Raw genomic sequence first — 19,204 nt, forward strand, 5'->3', positions numbered from 1 at the left:
GAGCTTTGAATTGGTTCATTTGTTCATACACTGCTGATAACTAAGATGGACAACAATGCTTGAGAGGGGACAGAGAGGGATAGAGTGTGTGAGCACAGCATGCATGCAAAGTTGCTATACAGCTCTTTGCATGTAGGCTGCATTTTTACATTTATTGATTTTAAGGGTTTTGGCCATACTGTGGCACAGTTCAGCAGTACTGTTGGGAGCCTGCTCTCTACATCAGACTTTGGGTGCTCAAGGCTACAATGAGTGCTGCAGCCCCAAGAGGAGGCTGCTATCTTCATTTGTTATCCCTTCAGTAATGTGCTTTTGCTATGTGTGAGGGAACCTTCTACACTTCTATCAAAACTGTTTTTATCCTAGCAGGCACATCTGTGCATGCAGCTAGTTTGGAGTTTGCTACAGTTACCTGATTTTTACATCTTTTCCCTATGGAGCCTTTGTAGTGCCCATCCTTGAAATGTAGTTTCAGTGTACATTTTAAAAAGTAAAAGAATAAATCTGCATAAAACATGAAAGACTAGCTCTGATGGGCTCCCTTCTACACTTGTTTACAGGCAAATTCGTGACACTGTACACTGGATGTTCAGTGAACCAATGCTCGTTTACTACATTGGTGTATTTCGGGATGCTTTTTGGCCGAATGGAAAGTTAGCACCACCACCGAGAACCAAGAGCGATGAACAAAAGCAAGAGACAAAACAGAGAGCACAGCAAAAACTACTTGAAAACATTCCAGGTGAGATCACTTTCATTCTGCTTAATCACAGATTGAATAGCTAGTAAGGAAACTGGTTAATCAAATTATTTTTCCTGTAGAGTTCTAAATTATGGTTATTTGCATAAATAAAGATAATTTTGGCCTTAGCCTTTGCCTCTCATACCTGTCTGGTAAAGGGCATAGATTCAGATACTGGTGGATGCAAAATCCAGTATTGCTGTACTTCTGTGCATCAAGGAACTTTGGTCAAGACTCTCTACGCTGGTTCTCTGTTGGCAAATACCAGATGGTTCTTCTACCTTGAGCTACTTGACATATAAGGGAGAGTGGGAACACCTCCTATATTTCAAAGTGAAAGAGAGATATCTACCCATGATGTTGTGTTTTGTGTTGCTGTCTGTTTCTGTAAGAGATTTCAGAGCACTGAATGTTGCAGTGACCTTCAGCCTGAACAAAAGAATCCTAGACTGAGCAGGTTTTTCAGCACTTTCCTTTACCTACCCTTATCTCCCAAGCATAGGCAGCTTCGTCTTCGGCCAGCATGTTTCTGGGGCACCATTCTGAGATGCTCCATCCTGTCCCATTCACAGGACTGGAAATCCAGTTACATATTTCCAACTCCTCAGAGATCATGTAAACCCAAAGGCTTCTGAGTGGGAATAACCAATAAAATTACCTGCAGCACTTGGAAATGCACTTAAACATAGCTTTAATGCTTTTTATCTCTTCTCCATCTGAAAAGAATGAACTATTCTATGGCTTCACTGAGGTATCTCATATACCGCTGTGCATTAGGTTGTTTAATCAACTTTTACTGCAAAAAAAGCAGGAGGTATGCATGCAAAATATTTGTTATTTCATGTGTAAACAACCCTCCATTTATTCCCTATGTTATATACTCACCTAAATAGCACTCCATAGTTGGTTTGTGGTTTTGTTTGATTTTTTGTTGGTTTGTTTCTGAGTTTGAAGCCTATGACAGGATATAGCTGAATGCCCCTTAATTAATGATGAGCACTGGATCACTATTTATTCTCCAATTTAATCCAAAATATAAATAATTGACTAAGAATTCTCTGAACTGGAAGTACTCTCTGTGAAGACTGAGAGGCAGTTCAAATCTGTTTTCACTGTTGTAGGAATTCTTTGTGGCTGAAGGTAATTTAAATGAATGGTTTAATGATATATGAGATTAGGCTTGCCTCTCTGAGTTGAACTACTGAAAAGGCATCCTATATATCATGTTAAAAGACTTCAAACATTGTCACTGAGATGCACACGCTATTATCTAACTTGGGTAACTTGAGAATAAGGGTATCTTTTCAAGCTGTTAGTTAAGTTACATGTCTTTTTAAAAGGTTGTTGACTGGGGACTGTGTGCCTTGTAACCAAGGGCCACTGAAGTGCAGTGGCTTTGTTTCTCCTCTTTTCTGGGTCCTTACGGTTGAACTAGGTGATCTTGAAGGTCTTTTCCAACCCTGATGGGGTTGATTCTGTTATTCTGGATGGTAGTATTGGCTGGTGATTTTGCCTAGCATGAGTGAAGCAATATAAGCTGAAGTAACATTTGTTGCAGATACTCTGCAGAATCTTGTTGGACAACAAAATGCTCGTCATGGTGTAGTGAAAGTGTTCAATGCGTTGCAAGAAAGGAAGGCTAACAAGCACCTGCTTTATGTGAGTAACCAGAAAACTAGCTTTTTAACTTCATAATCCTGTTAGTTGCCGAGCTCTACTCACTCAGTATTAAAGCCTGGGGAGTGTGTTTTTCAGTGTTTTAATTTGAACTATTGGTCTATGTGCAAGTAGCTTTTTTTGTTATTAAGCGAGAAAAATGCACTGGGTTCTATCACTTGACTGAGTTTAAATAACCAAAGGCTGTTTAACAGCAGCAATGCCTTTTTCTAAAAGAAATCCTCTACCACATCAAACTTTTCTGACTTCATAAGGTGCAAACTAATTTCTTCATACAGCTTCGAAAAACAAACGTATCTTGGAGAGTCCTAGGGAAGAAAAGCTCCAGAACTGGCTCATAAGTAGGACATGACAGGCCTCCAAAAGTCCCACTTTTCAACTGTTGGGACTAGTTGGAGTATGCAGATGGATCTAAGTATAATACCCTCACACTCAGTCAGTCTCTTCTGGCTCATTTTGGGCACCAGCCTATCACACAGTGCAGTGTCAGCACTGGAGTGGATTGAGCCTGTTTATGAGATGCATGAGATGCATGCTCTGGTGCTTGTTCATCGTGCTATGGAGTCTGACAGAACAGCAACAGTTTATACTGGGTGGGAAGTCCCCACCTGAAAGCAGCTGCCCTTAGCACTTGCCTCCTTTCCGTCTTAAGACATTTTCCATGTTACCTGTAGGGCATGTGCTAACTTTATGATGAAAGAAAAGTAGTTGTGTGACTGATTAATAGAATCGAACCTACATGTTTCTGTTACCTGTGGTGCTCTGAACAAGAAAGCGAGGAAGAAGAAATTCTCATTTGGTTGGCACCTGCATCATCTTAACTCCTTTCTGTTTTTCAGGTTTTGCTGGAACTGCTGCTAACTGAACTGTGTCCTGAGCTGAGAGCTCATTTAGAGCAGCTTAATGCCACTTCGGTTTGAATCTGCACAATTGGACCACTAGAGAAATGTCTATGTTCAATAATAGACATGAAACTTATTTTCCTCTTTTCCATAGAGGGCTGAGGACTATGATTATTTTTAGCGTTTTTCTTTTCTCTTGAGTTTTTTGTGAAGTAAACAGACTTGAAAAGATCTGATGCTGTAGTAGGGTAGACAAAACAATGCTGTATAGTTGCCAATTTTTATTTAAATTGTTCTATTTGACTACTCTTCTGTTTCAAAAATAGATTGAAAAATAAATGTTCATATATGTTGAAAGAAACCAGAAAATATTTTAAACATTTATGAAAAGAAATTTTGCTTATAGTGGAAAACTAATGAATGTTGTACAGTTCTAATCTCCTCACTGAGGATCTGAGCATTCCTCTTTTTTTCTCTTGTGTATTGAAAAAGCCTTGTTGTGCAATACTACATGTAAAGCTATTGTGAAAATTTTATCAATTTTGTTTTTACCAAAGATTTTCTGTAGTTTGAAGCATTTGTAAGCAATAAATGTCACAACTGGATGGTAGTATTCAATAGCGAGGCTGTACTGACAACTAACAAGTGAGTTTGACAGCACTAGTTTCGTAAGAAATATCTACATTGCTTTGAAGTCTGTGTCAAAATTATGTATTGTAAACTGGTATGTCCTAACAGAATGCCTGTGTTAAATGTTAGTTCAGAGATTAGTGCTTATGAATTGCTTCTATGAATGATCAAGCAGACATTTAATTAAACTATTCAAATAACTTCCCTGATATAACTCAGGGTTGTTTTATTCAAATATCCCAATTTCAAACAACGTTCAAAAATTTCCCTTATTTTATACAAGGAAAGGAAACGGTCTTCAGTGGGGTTTTTTGGTTTTGGTTATTTTTTTTAAAGTTATGTAAAAGTCTGTAAATATGGTCTTAATGCACATCTAAATAATTAAACATCATCCAAAATCCCAAGGTGACACTCGGTACTGTCTTTTCAATTCAGTACAGTTGTGCTCTTAGAAAAACCACTTGCAGCAATACAATACTGGCTGTATTGTAAGGTACACACTATCTGTCTTCTACATTTAATCAATACTTTTAGTAACATTTAGCCTTCTGTTGCAAGAGATTCAAGAAATTTTTCAGGTCATGGCACAGTCCTAAGAAGCAAGCTAAATTCTGCACTACCCATTTACTTATAAAACTTTGTATTTAGAAAAGTGCAAGGTTACCATAGTAACGTAAGTTTTACTAGTGGTTAATCAAAGTATCTTTTGCGAAAAGATTCAGCAGGACATTGCTCAGGCATACTCCAAGGCAAAAGGTTTTCAGTTGTTTCTAATACAAACAGAGGCAGTGTAAATGCAATATAAAGGATTAGGCAAAAAGGCTTCATACTGGGGATGTATTTTGAATGTTTCCACACCAGTGTTTGGGGCTTTTTTCCATAGTTCTGTAAGTAATCTTTTCTAGTTTTACAAACTGACAAGGCTTGAGCTGTAAAACTTAGTGTCTTACAGGCCACTTTCCAACTTTGAATCTCTGCAGTCCAAAGTAAAATGTGTAATAATACTTAAACAGATAAACGTGCATTAGAAAACCTGTGAAAGAAAGTGTATGCACCACTAGGAAAGATAAGCTTTTAAAATGGCCATGGCCTGGTGGTGGACTGTATCCAAAAACTAGACAAGTTTGGGTTCAAACTTTTCAGAACATTAAAATAAACACTATATATGCAGAAAGGAAACAAACATTTTTATTTGTTTTTGGTTTGATTCATGTGCTATATAGCAATATGCCATGAAGAAAATATATCTGTACAAGTAAAGTGTTCATTGTAAAACTTTACGCTTTCAATACTATGTTAAAAAGTCTGCCTTGGTTTCATCTCAGTTAAAGAAAGAGTGTGAGCTTTTCTCTTTATTTTAGATAACATGAATCAGTAAACTGCTTTAAATAAGAATTACAGAAAGTTGAAAAGCAAGCAGTAAGTTGGGCACAGTCTGTAAATTGCTGGAGATTAATGACTAAATACATTTATATACCAGTCATAGTTAAAGGAAATGCTAAATTCTCCCAAGATTAGCTGCCAGTTCAAGAGCAGAAGAAACAGCAGGATCCAGCTGGCATGCCTTTGAAAACAAAGAATACCAGAGTGCTAGTTGATAGCTACAATAAAATTGGATGTTGTCAATATAATATTAATAAAGTCTTTTATTGTCAACAGAAGTATCTGAGATAATCAACTTGTAAAAATATTGAGGAGTTAATATATTCAGCTTTAAATCCCTGTTTCTGATGCCACATAAGAAAAGATCTGTATTTAAAATTAGCATACTTAATTATATTGTTAATCTTGGGTTTATCGTTTTAATTCTGTTGGCGTGGCCTGTGCTGGCTTCAGTCAGAAACATAAATCTGCTTACAGATGATGAGTTTCATTCGCTTCCATCATCTATATCATTACCCTTAGGGGGTGCCTATCTTCTATTTCTCACCTCTTTCAAAACTGAATGGGTCTATGAATTGTATGCCAAAACTACAGCAGAGCAGTTAATTTAAGAAACAAATATGATTTTAACTTAAAGTAGGTGTAATTCTACAGTTAACATGAGAATTTTCCAGGCACAAAAGGAACTGGACACCCCCACAATTCCTACTTGTTCTAAAGTTACTGGTTCAGGAAACTTCCTTTTTTATATTGCATTCCATTTCTTTTGCTGTCAATTTACAGATGCATGGCACTAGTCAATAGGAAGAACCTCCTTTGATACTGAGAAGCTAATGACATTCCTAGATCAGTCTCAGGTGTACAGGTTGTGAATAATGAGTGAAAGTTGCAATCTTTCAGTTACGATGGTTTTGCTAGACTTTAGGAGGCAGTGGCTCCTACAAAGCCATGCAGCAGTTTAATCCTGATGGACCTCTTCAATGCCTTAAGATTTAACTAGGAATACTGGCTACAGTGTTCGTAACACCTCAGCTTAGATTCTTTTCCTCATCTCCTCCTCATCCTATCCTCTGTAACACTTTCCACATTAGGAGAACAAAATATTTTAAATGCCTGTATTCAAAAGATCACCTGGTTTGCTAAGACCCTCATATCAGTGGCTTCCCCGAGTAAGGAACCACAAAAATTATTTGATAATTTATCGTTTACATAACTCTGCATTTGTTTAGATTGCATCAAGCTGGACATCAAAGTATTCTACTTGCGGAAACAAATGGTCACTACATGCACAGAAATCAGAGAGTCTCTCTGAAGCACAGGTGCAAACATGCTACATTCGGCTGGTATAATCACTTTGCCTTGATATACCTTTAGGCATCACTGATATTACTTAGCAGATTCATCTTCTAGAGGCCATTGTTGATATTTTTCCTCAAGCAATAAATCTTACTTCAAAATTAGAACTTTGGTAAAATGTGACTGATTTTGGTTTTTTTGTTTTTTGCCCTCTGTGTAGGCAATAGGAAAAGCAGTAGATTCTCAGCTGTTGCGAAAAGTGTAAATAAAAAAATTAAGCATGAGAACCAGTTATGGCCAATTTAGTGAAAGCTGCAATTGTAACTGACTCTAACATAGAGGAAAAGTCATGATTTTTCAGTTATTGAATGACAGCAAATTAGATTTGGGATAGAATCATTCTAATTGTTATAGCTAATTTATATTTCAAGTTACCAAGCTCTTTGCTGTGGTGATTACCATAGATTTTTTGTCGGTTTTGTGGAATGTGTTATTTGCTTAAGCAAGTGGCCAGATAGCATCCTTTAAAGACAATTTTTAGTAGTTTTCAATATACTTTTATCACTATACATTTTATTGCACAGATTTTTTTTAACACAATGTTGGAGTTTTTAACAGAACAGCAAGTTTCAAGACTCAAATCCAAGGTATCACAATTTCATGAGATATGAATTAGTCTGTAAGACTGTCTTACCTTAGAATAGTATTTTTTAGCAGCGTCTTGATCTTGCTTTACGCCTCGGCCGAGCTGGAGGCATCTAGCCAAGTAGAAAGCAGCCACAGCAACCCCCTTGGCTACATATGTTGGATGACAATCAGCTGTCTTGGCTACCATATTGATGTCACTGTTTTCTGTAGTCCTATTGTGAAATTTAGAGCATTAGGTTAAATAACGCTAGCTCAAGCAATAGTTAAAGTTGACTACACATGAATTTAACAATGCCTCCTTTCCATTTACATTGTTATCCAAAATAAGCTGGAATTTACATGTATTCAGCATCTTACAACGACTCTTCTATTTGGTATTTGATTTTAAGTTAGTCCTATTTGAATACCATGATGTTAAACAGTAAACAAATACATAACTTTTGAAGTCATATTTATTATAGTTACACTAGTTACAAAAGGCAATGTATTTTACACTTGTTCCTATTATTTCATGGAAATTATATGTGGAAGAAAGGCAAAGTGCTTATTTCATGTAATTGAGCAGCCTCATCTAGTGGAAGAAGAAGCCCACAGGAAGGGAGATGGAACTAGAGGATTTATAAAGGGTCAACCTAAACCATTCCGTGATTCTACAGCTCTAAAATTCCAGGTCCTTACTAGGATATTGGCAAATCATAAGAATCTGAAAATCTTGGACATACTGGTTATAAAACTCACTTAGGACAACCATGTATGACTGTTTCAGCTCAGCTACTGCCTTTCTTCTGCTTGCTTGCTGTTATTTTCTGCATGTTGTTTTTACTAAGAACCATTTTAAGAATCAGAGAGACAAAGTGAACACAGTTTTAACTATCAGGCTATAATTACCTAGTATTGTCACTATAATATTAAGGGTATAATATTAGGTACACTGTTTTCTAAGTGGAAATTGATTTTTTTCTCTTGTCTTAAAGCAGAAACTCCCAAGTTATGTATCCTTTCCAGAAACCAAACAGTAATTATGTGCTTCTTCATACATCATTTTGCTGTATCAAAGAGTCACAGATTTGACAGGAAAAAAGGAAGGAAAAATGCAAGTCATTTCAATTCATAGCTACTCCCTGTAAATCAGTGTTTATGGAAGATTGTTCCCAACTAGCCCTTTTCAAGCCAGTGCCTGCTACATCACTCAAATGTGTTGATAGCAATATTCTCCTGCCTAATTTGGTCCCATTAACAAATACAGTAACACAACTGTTCTTAGTAGCAAAAACATTCAAATATAACAAGAGTAACCTGTTACTTCTTTCAGCTTTCCTGATGCATAGCATTTTTGAAAGATACACCACAAGATGCTGATGCAAATACCAATACCCAGTCAAGTCAGGCAGAAATTCTATTTCAGCACAGCTGACTTCAAGAATATATCAAAGCAATGGGTAAGTCAAACTGTGTGGAATAACTAAATTATTTGAAGTGAAGTATCAGTAGCTAATCTAGACTCCAAATACTAGGCAAGATTATATCATATGTAATCACATAGTGTTTGTATGCTTGTACCTAATGTAACAAACTATGTAGTTGGTATGAATGTAGGACAAATTTTAGCAGAAAAGGTACTGGTGCTTGATACTACTGGTTGAACTGCTAAGATTTTTGCCTCAAGGCCAACTGCCATTCTAATTAAGCGGAACTGTTTTAAGTAGGGTGGAAGTATCTTTTGGTTCAGAAATTGTCACTTCGGACTGTACTGTGGGATTGCATTGCTATTTTATGCAGTCACAATTGCAGCTGATGAAGTGCACTGTTTACTGGTCTGAATAATCTACCATGCAGCATTGACTGGAGGGGGGATTCATTCCAGACGAGACAGGCTAGATTAGACTGAATAGCTATCAGTCTACTTACAGTGCACAAGAAAGAAAAGCAGCCGTTTAGAGAGAAACAATGCTTTTCAGCAGAGACTATACCAAAGAGCATTCATAGGTGAACTACTGAATTACCAGAGCTTATGCTATGCCATGGCATATACAGGGTGCAGCTTCTCTAAGGCAGTAAATTGTGGTATGTTTATTGCCAGGCAACAGCAGTTTTGTAAACATACCCCAAAAAGCATGAATACTATTGTGTGCAACTTGTGCAAGTAGTCTATCTGCAGCTTATTTCCAGCATATCAATAATCTGATTGACAGATTGAACTTTTAACATACACTGGTGAGCTCTGGAGGTTTGTCACAGAAATGTGCTGTTCATCAGCTGTAGAACTGGCACCAACATTGCTCTTGTTCTTCATGACTAGTTCAAGATACAGAAACTTGATACAGACAATTTTAAATACTGCAGCCTATAACAGTAGCTGGTATTTCTGCAATACACAAACCACTCCAGAGTGTGTAGGTAGAGCAGTGAGTCCCACACTGACTGCCTGTTGAAAGGCCAGTCAGTGCTGCCTGACTGGGGCTTGGACCAGTACCTCTAGGCAGGCAGATAATCATCAGAAACCACTTGCATGCAGGTCCCTGTTTTGTGGTCCAGGCATAAAAGTGCCTGGGCATTATGTGTCCTCATAAGCAGCAACTGATAGAAAGCTCAAGGGTGATAACTTAGCACTGTGTGCAGCAGCTGCTTTAATTCCCAGGCAGTGGTACTCAGAGTGCTTACTGCAGGATCTCACATGGTATCAATGCTTGCATTTCCTGTAACCAACACAGGAACTGGACCAAAGCACATTGAGCCACAGAGCAAGGCAATGATGAATGAGAGACAGTGGGTAGAAATTATATTCAGATGAGGGACATGGGGAGGGAAGAATACTTGTGCTCTTTGTATTAGAGGTGCAGAGACAGAGATAGATCAGTGGTTTCCAAATCATGCTCCTGTGGCAGAAACCACAGAGAATGAGACACCTTGGACTTTGGTGATCCACAAAAGCAGGACTGTACTTCCCTCCCCACCCTCCAGCATTGCAACCAAAATCAGATCTGAAGCTTTAACCACTCTAGACACTCACATGCAAAGTCTGCAAAGAAACTCTACCAGGAGCACACAGTGGATACTACAAAAATCAACAAGAAGTGCTTGTAGTGGATGACTGTGAAGGAGCACTGAGGCTCCTGTCTGCTGGCCTGAGGGGGACTCTCGAGGGGTGTGTGGCTGTCGAGGAGCTGAGGTCAGAGGTGCTGCTGGAAGGGTGCCGCAACTTGTCAAGAGTACAGATCCTTTGCTACTCTTTCATGTGGGCATGAATGGCACCACAGAATCAAGGAAGACTACAAAGTCCTGGCAGTGCAAACAAAATGTATTTGTGCCAGGTTACCTTTTTTCCATTTTACCATTTAGATCAAATGATGCAGCCAAAACCAGACATACAGTACAAATTGACTCTGGATTTGTGGCTGGTGCTGTCAGAACCATTTTGGTTTTTATGGCAACGGGACATTGTTTGATGACTACTGCCTGTTAGGAAGGGGTGGGATCCACTTGTCTGGGAGAGATAAGGGAATCTTTGACAGCAGGCTGGCCAACCTGGTGAGGTGAGCTTTAAAGCAAAGGATTTGGGGGGCACTTTGGACTCAAAGTGACACCATTGCAACCAAATGGGGAATAAATCAGGGCAACCAGAGCGGCAACAAATGTTCTTTAGCTGCCTCCCAAGATGTGAACTGAACACCAACCACCTCAAGTGTATGTATACAATACACACAGCCTGGGGAACAAACAGGAGAAATGGAACTCTGCACCCTGTCAGAAAGTCACATAGCCATAGGAGTAACTGAAATGCAGTGGAACAACTCACAGGGCAGGAGCATCACAGTGGATGGCTCTAGGCTGCTTTGTAAAGGCAGGAAGGCAAGAAGAGGAGGAGGAGTCATGCTCTGTGTTAAGGAGAACTTAAAACATATAGAAGTCAACTGTGGCAATTTCAGAAGCTTCTGGGTCAGGATCAGAGGAGTAATTTCCAAGTGGGATCTTGCAGCAGGCATCTCTTACCAATCTCCAAACCAAGACCAACAAGGCAGTATTTGGGTCACTAAATAAATTTTGGGTAACAAAACTGGTTCTTACGGGTGACTTTAACTACCCAGACAATAGATGGAAGAATACAGCACCTACCAGGACATCCATCCAGTTCCTGGAATGGAGCAGTAGAGGACTGCTTCCTCATACAAATGACAAATGTGCCAACCAGGAATGAGGCACTGCTGGACTTGTTACTCACAAACCAGGAAAATCTGCTTTGTAATATCTCAGTTAGGCATAGCTTTGGCTGCAGAGTTCCACAATATTGTGGATCTGGGATCCTCCTGAGCACACTGAGAGTTAGTACTAAGACAACGTTTTAGATTGCAGAAGAGCAAACTTCAGCTTGCAATGCATATCATGGGGACATAAAGGAGCTAGTGAGTGCTGTGAGTTTTTCAAGAATGCTCCCCTGGCAGTCCAAAGATTGTTCATCCCCTTTTTAAAGCTAAGGAAAATAGGTGAGGCAAGAGACCTCTTTGGCTTAACTGCGAGCTTCTGAGCCTGCTCAAAAACAAAGAGAGAAGCATAAGAGAGACAGAAAACAAGTGAAGTGTTGGATTCCCAAACATTGGACTCTTTAAGATTCAGCTGAAGAGGGCTCTGGGCCATCTTGACTAGACTGTGCTTTTGCCAAGAAAGGTTGGACCGGGTGATCTTTGAGGTCCCTTGCAGTCTGGGGATTCTGTGGTTGTAGGGGTTTAAAGGGAATGGTGAAGTCAGGAGCCTGGAGGAGACTGTGGACTGAAAAGACAAGGAAGGCAGGCTTGCATGTGGACATTTACTTGGAATTCTAGTTCAATGCTGTTTTGCTTTACAAGATCAGAAAGAAAAGTTTAACTATACTAATTGAGAACCTTATAGTATTAATTTTGTCATTGGCTATTCCATCTTTAAAGATGAAGTTCTGCAATTCATTATCTCAAACATCTCTTGAGTTTAAAAGACAAGAGCATTATCTTATTAACAATTTTAAGCTGAGTTACGTGGTCTTGCATGAACAACCATAGTGAAAAATAAAGCAAAATTAACTTCACCTTTTGGCTAGTGCAGCAGCTTTTGAGTAAAATTTTTTAGTGTAATAATATTCTACAAGATGGCCTTGAGCATAGATGTTTCCACGTTCTGCTGCTTTTCTCAAACATTCCAAGGCAGCTTTAGTGTTTTGGTGTATACCTTGTCCATAGAGATACATAATGCCAAGTGCTCCTTGTGATTCCAGATTTCCATTGTCACATGCTGCTGAATGCCAGAAGAAGGCCTAAACAAGAGACACAAAGTTGGAGTATATATTTACTTTATCTGCTTGTATACTATTTCCATAAAAGCTTTTACACCAACCATCCTGTAAGAATTGCTTATACATAAAAGAAAGCAGAATCCTTGTAGGGCTTTTAAACCTGCTTCATTTACTGTCAGAGCATTTTAATCAGTGACACCTGCTTGATTTCTGAAGTTTACCAAAGCTGACAGAACTTTAATCCATTCTATCATTCTTCCTGATACTCTCACAATAAAAAAAGAATAAAAAAAGTCTTGGCTAGCAGCATCAAGTGAGTCAAAATGAGAGATTCTGGCCATCTGTTAATACAGGCTGAAATGGATAATGTTAAATGTTGCCTAGTTACTTAAACAACATCTTTCAGAATCAAATATATCACTGTAATAGTTCCATGAAATTAAAAATTAATTAGGATTCCATTTCAAAAGATACAAGTGGGTTTTACCTTCTTCAGATCTTTTAGAATTGGCATAGAATAAAGCATTCCTAAAGTACTCTGGGACTTTACACTTGCTTTTGGATTTCCATGATCTGCAGCAATAAGCCACAACCTAAGAAAATGGGGACAACAAAGTTCAAGTAACACAGAATCTTGTAACTTGTCAGGAGGATCACTGAGTGCCCTTACCTTTCAGCCTCCTCAGTTGAACGCTTAACACCACAGCCTTCATAATACGCCCTGCCAAGATTGTGTGCAGCTGCAACCTTCAAGTGTCTTGCTTTTGGGGAATCAGAGCTGAGTATTTTATTCATGTATTCCACTCCCCTTTCCTAAAATTGAGCCATTCAAGTTGTTATGTTCAGACTGTGAAGAGGATGACATAAAGAACCTAACTTCTGCAAGAAAGGTAATATGTCCACTTTGAAGAAAGCCTGAGGCATACTGGTAGGAAAACAGTGTAATACCAAATCACAACTGATCTTTGGTTAATAGACAGCCCCTAGATTTTTATCCCCAACATTAACATGAAACATTTCCTCATAACTATTCATCTGATATTATGATACTCTTCTTCACTGATAATTTTCTCAAGAACATTAATGTGCTTACATAAATGCATGTTGCATCCCAAACTTGCAACATTTTCACTTTCAGAATTCTGTGAACTTTTGCATGTTGCATAATGCATCTGAAATCATAAAATAATCTTAACAGAAGGCAAAGGGATATGTAGTACACTTTCAAGTCCCTTCATTTAAAATACCTTAGATTTATAAAGAATGAAAACTGACAATGTTATATAAGCAAATGGAGAACATGGAGACCTCAAAAGCATTTTAGAAAGAAGTTTTACGCTGCTGGGATTTAGTAGGGACACCCCCTTCAAATACACTAGGAATAGCCCTTTATAAAAGGTTTCTCTTACAATAGATAAAAAAAAGAAGAAACTCTGCTAAAGTGTTTATTTGCAAGTAAATAAATGCGGTAATTATGCAGGCATACAGAAAAAATGAAGCACCTCTAAACTGCAGCAGAATATTTTCCATTCTGCTGACAATCCTGTAAGCACCAGGTAGGAGTCCCATTTTTTAATACAGTGTTTGGTTAATTTTTTTTGTCTCCTGTCTTGTAATTCACTCGTTCATCCTGGTTGTATTTTTTCCTCATGCCACTTTTTAAGATCATCTTTACCAACAAATTAACTCTTTCTTATTGAATCAAGTAATTCCTTTATCTTCCTTTTCTATAATATAATTCTTCAGTTTAAATTCCTCAGGTTCTTGCAAATGTAATTTTCATTTGTATAATTAAAAAATATTACTGTCAACCACTGGCAGAAGCACAGTCATCTTTACAATCTGTGCTAAAAGAATAGAAAGTACCTTAAAAAGTCTTTGTGCAATAGATGTTTCACACTTCGAAATATAATTGTTTTATTTCCATTTTTACACACTTTATTTTCATGTATATGAACTTCTTATTAAAAAGTAACAAATTTTTAATAAGCAATTTTTAAAATTAGCTTCCATACAAAGTACAATCAAGCCCTTAGAAGTTAGATTTTAAAGTACAAATTACTGTATTTTTCAGATACACCTATTTTATTGTAGCATTTTCTGAGAACTTTCTCAATCCAGAACCTTCTCTCTTTAATGATGTTCTGTATACATCTATACTTTATGAAACTAATTCTAAATGAAAAAGCTGTTTATTTTAAACTAAACAATCACAGTTACAAACAAACTCTTAATAGTATAATAATAACGCTATAATAACTATAATAATAATGCCAATATTAAAAGAAAAGTAAAATGTGTGCATCTAGATTACTCACAGGGTCTTTTTCAGTGCCTAGTCCATCATAATACATTACACCAAGCTGATACATTGCTTGAAAATCTGTATCCTCGATTTTTTTAAATTGCATTAATGCTTCTTCATATAACCCCTGGGAAAGACAAATCACACAATGAACCATACAGAATGAAGAGTAATATGGCATGATATATATGGCATAGTATATGGTATATGTATATATACTCTCCTATATGTCCACCCTTACAATTTTTCAACATGGAGCATTTCTCTCATGAATGAAGAACAAAAAAGTTCAACCATACAACTGGCAGAAAACAAAAATAGAGGAATTTAACAACCACAAGAAAGTTGGATAATCAAAAGACTTTCTGACAAACTTTCTTTCCCTCTCCTCAAACACCATCTTTTTAGTTTAAGGAGACAAAATCTGATTCCAAGTTCCCTGCTCTGTCTCTCTGAGGTCCCTTAAACTTAAGTCAGCTGTTCTTATACATTGGGGGTTTTAACAGTCTGCTTTTACATCTCAACTAAGGGTTGATTTTACAAAGACTAATAAACTCAGATGTCTGAAGACTTTTATGGACCCAGCTGTCTGCCCCACATTTCTTATGAAGGCATCAACTGCAGCAGCAGAGATACTTTCACTTCTAAGAAAGAATCTTAGGGAGTATTTGCTTCTGCATTAAGTTAAAGAAGAAATTATATTTAAAAGTACTGTTAGACAACTGCAGTGTAACAGTTAACTGAGCCTGGTGTCCTTACTAAAATATTTTTATGCATACATACCAAGTAAAAACAATATTGAAATTGAAACATTCTTAACTTTATTTTTCCTTCAAATTTTTTGTATGTTTTCAAAAAACAATATCTGACTGCAAAAGCTTAAAACTGAGCAATAGCTCAGCAGTCAAATGTCATCACAATGACAAACCATCCCTTGTTAATTCTGTCCAAGCTATTGCCTAACTTAATTGTCTTATGAGCTCTACCCATTATACCTGTGTGGGCCGTGTTTTTTTAAAGAACTCTGGGAAAAAACCCACCAGTTCCTTTTTTCTGTTGTGAATATCAGAAAAGGACATAGAGGAAACACATTTAATCTTACATTTCCTGAGAATTTAGTGCTTTAAGAAGCAGCCACATGGCTCTGATTAGCAGCGGGGGTTTTTCTAACATCTAAAAGTGCAGTGCTATAAGCACATGCATTTTTAAGCACTACAGACATATATTTAAAAAGTTGAAAATTAAAATCTGCTCAAACAATAAATTTAGGGATGTACACATATCTATATCTATATCTATATCTATATAATCTATATAATCTATATAATCTATATAATCTATATAATCTATATCTATATCTATATCTATATCTATATCTATCTCATGGACATCTAAGCCACCTTGTCAAGAAACAGACAGGTCTTCTGCTCCATGAAGTTGGTCTTGATGATGCCAAAATCAGGTAATTCATTAAATGAAAACATTAAGAAGGACAGGGCCCAGAAAGCAGAAACCCCAAGTGAGTGAATTATCTTCCTTCTGCAAACCCTGAGACCAATTTACAGTGTCACTGCTGCACTGTAAACAATACTGAATCTGTGCACAGAACAGTGGAAAATACCTGAATCAGTGGTTGTACTACAGTCTTTTCCACCTTCCTGAGCTAAGATATAATTTTCACAAGAAGCTGAGGTTTAAGTTCACCTGCCAGCCAGTCTTACACTGTTCCTTGAGCATTTACTTTCAAAGACATGGATAACCATTTTTAGCTGAAGTGGGCAGAGACAGAAATCCAGAAGATAGCATGTTTCAACAAGTTTCACCAAAACTATGTGGGGAACAAAGATCGAAAGCTGTGTCTTGGGTCAGGGATCTGTGCCCCTGGTAACTGAAAACACAGTGCATTGTGTTTGGCCAGTAAGCTGGCCAAAACAAAACTTGGCTTGAAAGTTGGCTGTAGGGATAGGCTGCTGCTGATTTATCTGGCTCTAAGGAGACCTGAGAGGGAACTGAAAGACATCAGTAGATGCTTGGGGAAGGTGTAGGAAAAACTTATTTAGGGGGAAGACCTGGTGATTTTAATGGGATAAAAACAGGCATAGGAACCTGTTGTAGTTTTTTTAAGATGTCCCTTTCCCCACTGAAACGGTATTGAAAATTGTCAAGTTCATAGTATTTACTTAAGGACAGCACAACCTGTTCATAGTACCGTTGTCCATCCAAAAATGGTGCTGGATGATCTCCATCTGCTGCTGTCCTCAGCACCAACTCCTCCTTTGCTTTTGTACTCAGCACAGCATGGATGTGGTCATCTCCTTAAAAATGGACACACATTTGGTTTTGTCCCCAAACAGATGGAACAGCATCAGAAAGCACACCAAAGGTCTGAAGCTGGCTGGGTCCCCTGATTAATACGTTCTTTAAAAGACTAAAAAGAGAGGGATGTATTATAAAAAGGAAAAGTTCAGTAAAAGCCAGAAAGAAACATTCACTGAATACAGCCTGACCCTTGTGAACGTGAGGTTCGCTGTGGAAGAGCTCAAAAGCGAACCTGAACGGGTGGAAGAGGCGAGGGCGGACTGGGAGCAGCAGCAGCAGTGGGAGCAGCGGCAGCAGTACCTGGCATGCCAGGGGCGGGCTGGGAGCAGTGGGAGCAATGGGAGCAGTACCTGGCGTGCCGGGGGCGGGTTGGGAGCAGTGGGAGCAGTACCTGGCGTGCCGGGGCCGGGTTGGGCGCTGCGGTCCGGCGGCAGCCGCTCGCTGTGCAGCGCCATCCAGCACCGGCGGTCGAATCCTCCCGGGAGCCCCGCACCCGAAGGGGGCTCGGGCCGAGCCCGCCGTGCGGCCGGAGCGCGGTCCAGCCGGGCCGGGGGGCGCTGTCTCGGGGGCGCCGCCGGGGCTGAGCTCCCCGCGCCGCCGGCGGAGCGGCCCCCGCTGCTGTCCCGGGGCTCCCGGCGGCAGAGCCCGGCCTTGGGCGGTCCCCGGTGCCGCTCCATCGCTGGGGCTGGGGTCCCGCGGCCTTTGGCAAGGCAGGAGGAGGAAGACTGGGAATGTAACGATGGCATTTTCCGTTTGGTGCTTGCTCCACCTCCAGCCGTTGTCCGGTGCCAAACTGCGAGAACAGGTGACAGGACAGGCTGCGGTTTGGGCAAACACGGCACCGTTCCTGCTTCCTGCTGGTCCCGTTGGAGATTAAATGCAGACGCCCAAACTGCTCTTCAGAAGGCGACTATAGGAAAAAGGAGCAGAAACTCTGAATTCAATTCAGTGAAAAAGGCACCGGGCTATGAAACTTCAATCTATCAAACGGGACTTCAGCACTTCCAGGAATCGGAAACCGTTTATTGTTTGTTTTCCCTATATAGATATTACAAAAAGTTTAAGGATAGTCGAGGGAAAATGCTGTTTAAAACTGTTTCTCCTGAAATGTAAGGCATTGTTTCTACTTCTGTTGATTTCTGGCTGTCTCTCTTATAAAAAAGGAAATAATATTGAAATGTTGCAAGAGTGCTTTGAAAATTATCCTTAGCTGCTGTCCCAGCTTTTTTCCCTCCCTTTTTTTTCCCCTGTTCCCCAGATGATTATCATCCTTCCATTTTTGGCAGCGCGATCTGTTTCTATAGCGACAGGGACAGAGGCAACAGTCAAAACAGGAGAGTGATGCTTGCAGATTTGTGTGGTTAAACCTGCGGGCTCCATATGATGTTTTGCAAGACTCCCAACTGACTTTAAGTACCAAAAAACTCCCAACATTCATCCTTATTAATTTTGTATATGATACAGCCTAAGAAATCTACAGGAAAATAAACATTTTTCTTTTAAAGCATCAACAAATTACTTTAGTTATAACAGGCAGAGTGAAGAACAGTGTAAAAACAAAGGTGCCCTTCAGCACAGATAATTAACATTGGGCTGCATGACTGCTTTTGATGCTGGAGGGTTTGAGATTTACCAGCTCGCCTTGGTTTCTCCAGTGCTTACACCCATTTGTTAGAACCAATTTTTCCAATTTCATTTACTTGATACCTGAGCAAGATGTGTGGTTTGAGACATACAGCGCAGAGGAGTTTTTAGCAAGTTATGTGCCAGAGCAACTGTAGCCAGGAAACCTTGTTCTTAAGTGCCACTTGGGCTGGGCAAATAGAGAATTGTTGCTTCTGTGTTTATAACCAACACATGTACCAGTTATTCAGAGACAGAAGAGTTCTGTAGGCACTCATGCAGTGTGCAAAATGTGACCCAAAGCTCAAGAACTAATTAATAGCAGCAATTTGAAGAGAGTTGTGGCTGGCTAGATGAAAAAGTTTGTGTAGGTGGTTGGTCTGAAAACATGGGATTCCTTGGGTGCAGCTTGAAACCTCTGAATTGCTGAGGTAATGCAGAGAGGGAAGATCTTTTTAAAAAAAAACCCTCAAAGCTCT

General features: G+C 39.0%; 2 protein-coding genes across 3 annotated transcripts in view; one reads left to right on the forward strand and one right to left on the reverse strand.

Annotated features, from left to right (window-relative positions):
- The window catches only part of SNX25 (sorting nexin 25), a 78,639-nt gene extending 74,339 nt beyond the window's left edge, over positions 1 to 4,300 (forward strand). For both annotated transcript variants that reach the window (XM_071556324.1, XM_071556325.1), the window contains 3 exons: positions 561 to 742; positions 2,301 to 2,401; positions 3,259 to 4,300. In XM_071556324.1, coding sequence (XP_071412425.1) covers positions 561 to 742; positions 2,301 to 2,401; positions 3,259 to 3,339 — 364 coding nt within the window. In that variant the 3' untranslated portion in view covers positions 3,340 to 4,300. The remainder of the gene's footprint in view (positions 1 to 560; positions 743 to 2,300; positions 2,402 to 3,258) is intronic.
- Positions 4,301 to 5,334: 1,034 nt separating this feature from the next.
- Positions 5,335 to 17,848, reverse strand: LRP2BP (LRP2 binding protein). Its single transcript, XM_071556326.1, has 9 exons — positions 17,453 to 17,848; positions 17,323 to 17,362; positions 16,980 to 17,062; positions 14,797 to 14,910; positions 13,149 to 13,291; positions 12,966 to 13,071; positions 12,276 to 12,499; positions 7,265 to 7,430; positions 5,335 to 5,455 (listed from the first exon to the last, which is right to left on the reverse strand). Exons 1-9 carry the CDS (start codon positions 17,846 to 17,848, stop codon positions 5,390 to 5,392), a joined length of 1,338 nt encoding a protein of 445 aa, XP_071412427.1. The 3' UTR covers positions 5,335 to 5,389.
- Positions 17,849 to 19,204: the final 1,356 nt, after the last annotated feature.

Source organism: Pithys albifrons, chromosome 5, assembly GCF_047495875.1.
Source record: "Pithys albifrons albifrons isolate INPA30051 chromosome 5, PitAlb_v1, whole genome shotgun sequence".
Classification (NCBI taxonomy): domain Eukaryota; kingdom Metazoa; phylum Chordata; class Aves; order Passeriformes; family Thamnophilidae; genus Pithys; species Pithys albifrons.

Excerpts from the sequence above, each read along its gene's own strand:
- LRP2BP (XM_071556326.1), bottom strand. The coding sequence starts at position 17,848 with ATGCCATCGTTACATTCCCAGTCTTCCTCCTCCTGCCTTGCCAAAGGC. Across the intron at positions 17,363-17,452 it reads ACCCGCCCCCGGCACGCCAG|TCCGCCCTCGCCTCTTCCAC; the intron begins GTACTGCTCCCA and ends TGCTGCTCCCAG. Across the intron at positions 14,911-16,979 it reads GACAACGGTACTATGAACAG|GGGTTATATGAAGAAGCATT; the intron begins GTTGTGCTGTCC and ends TGTCTTTCCCAG.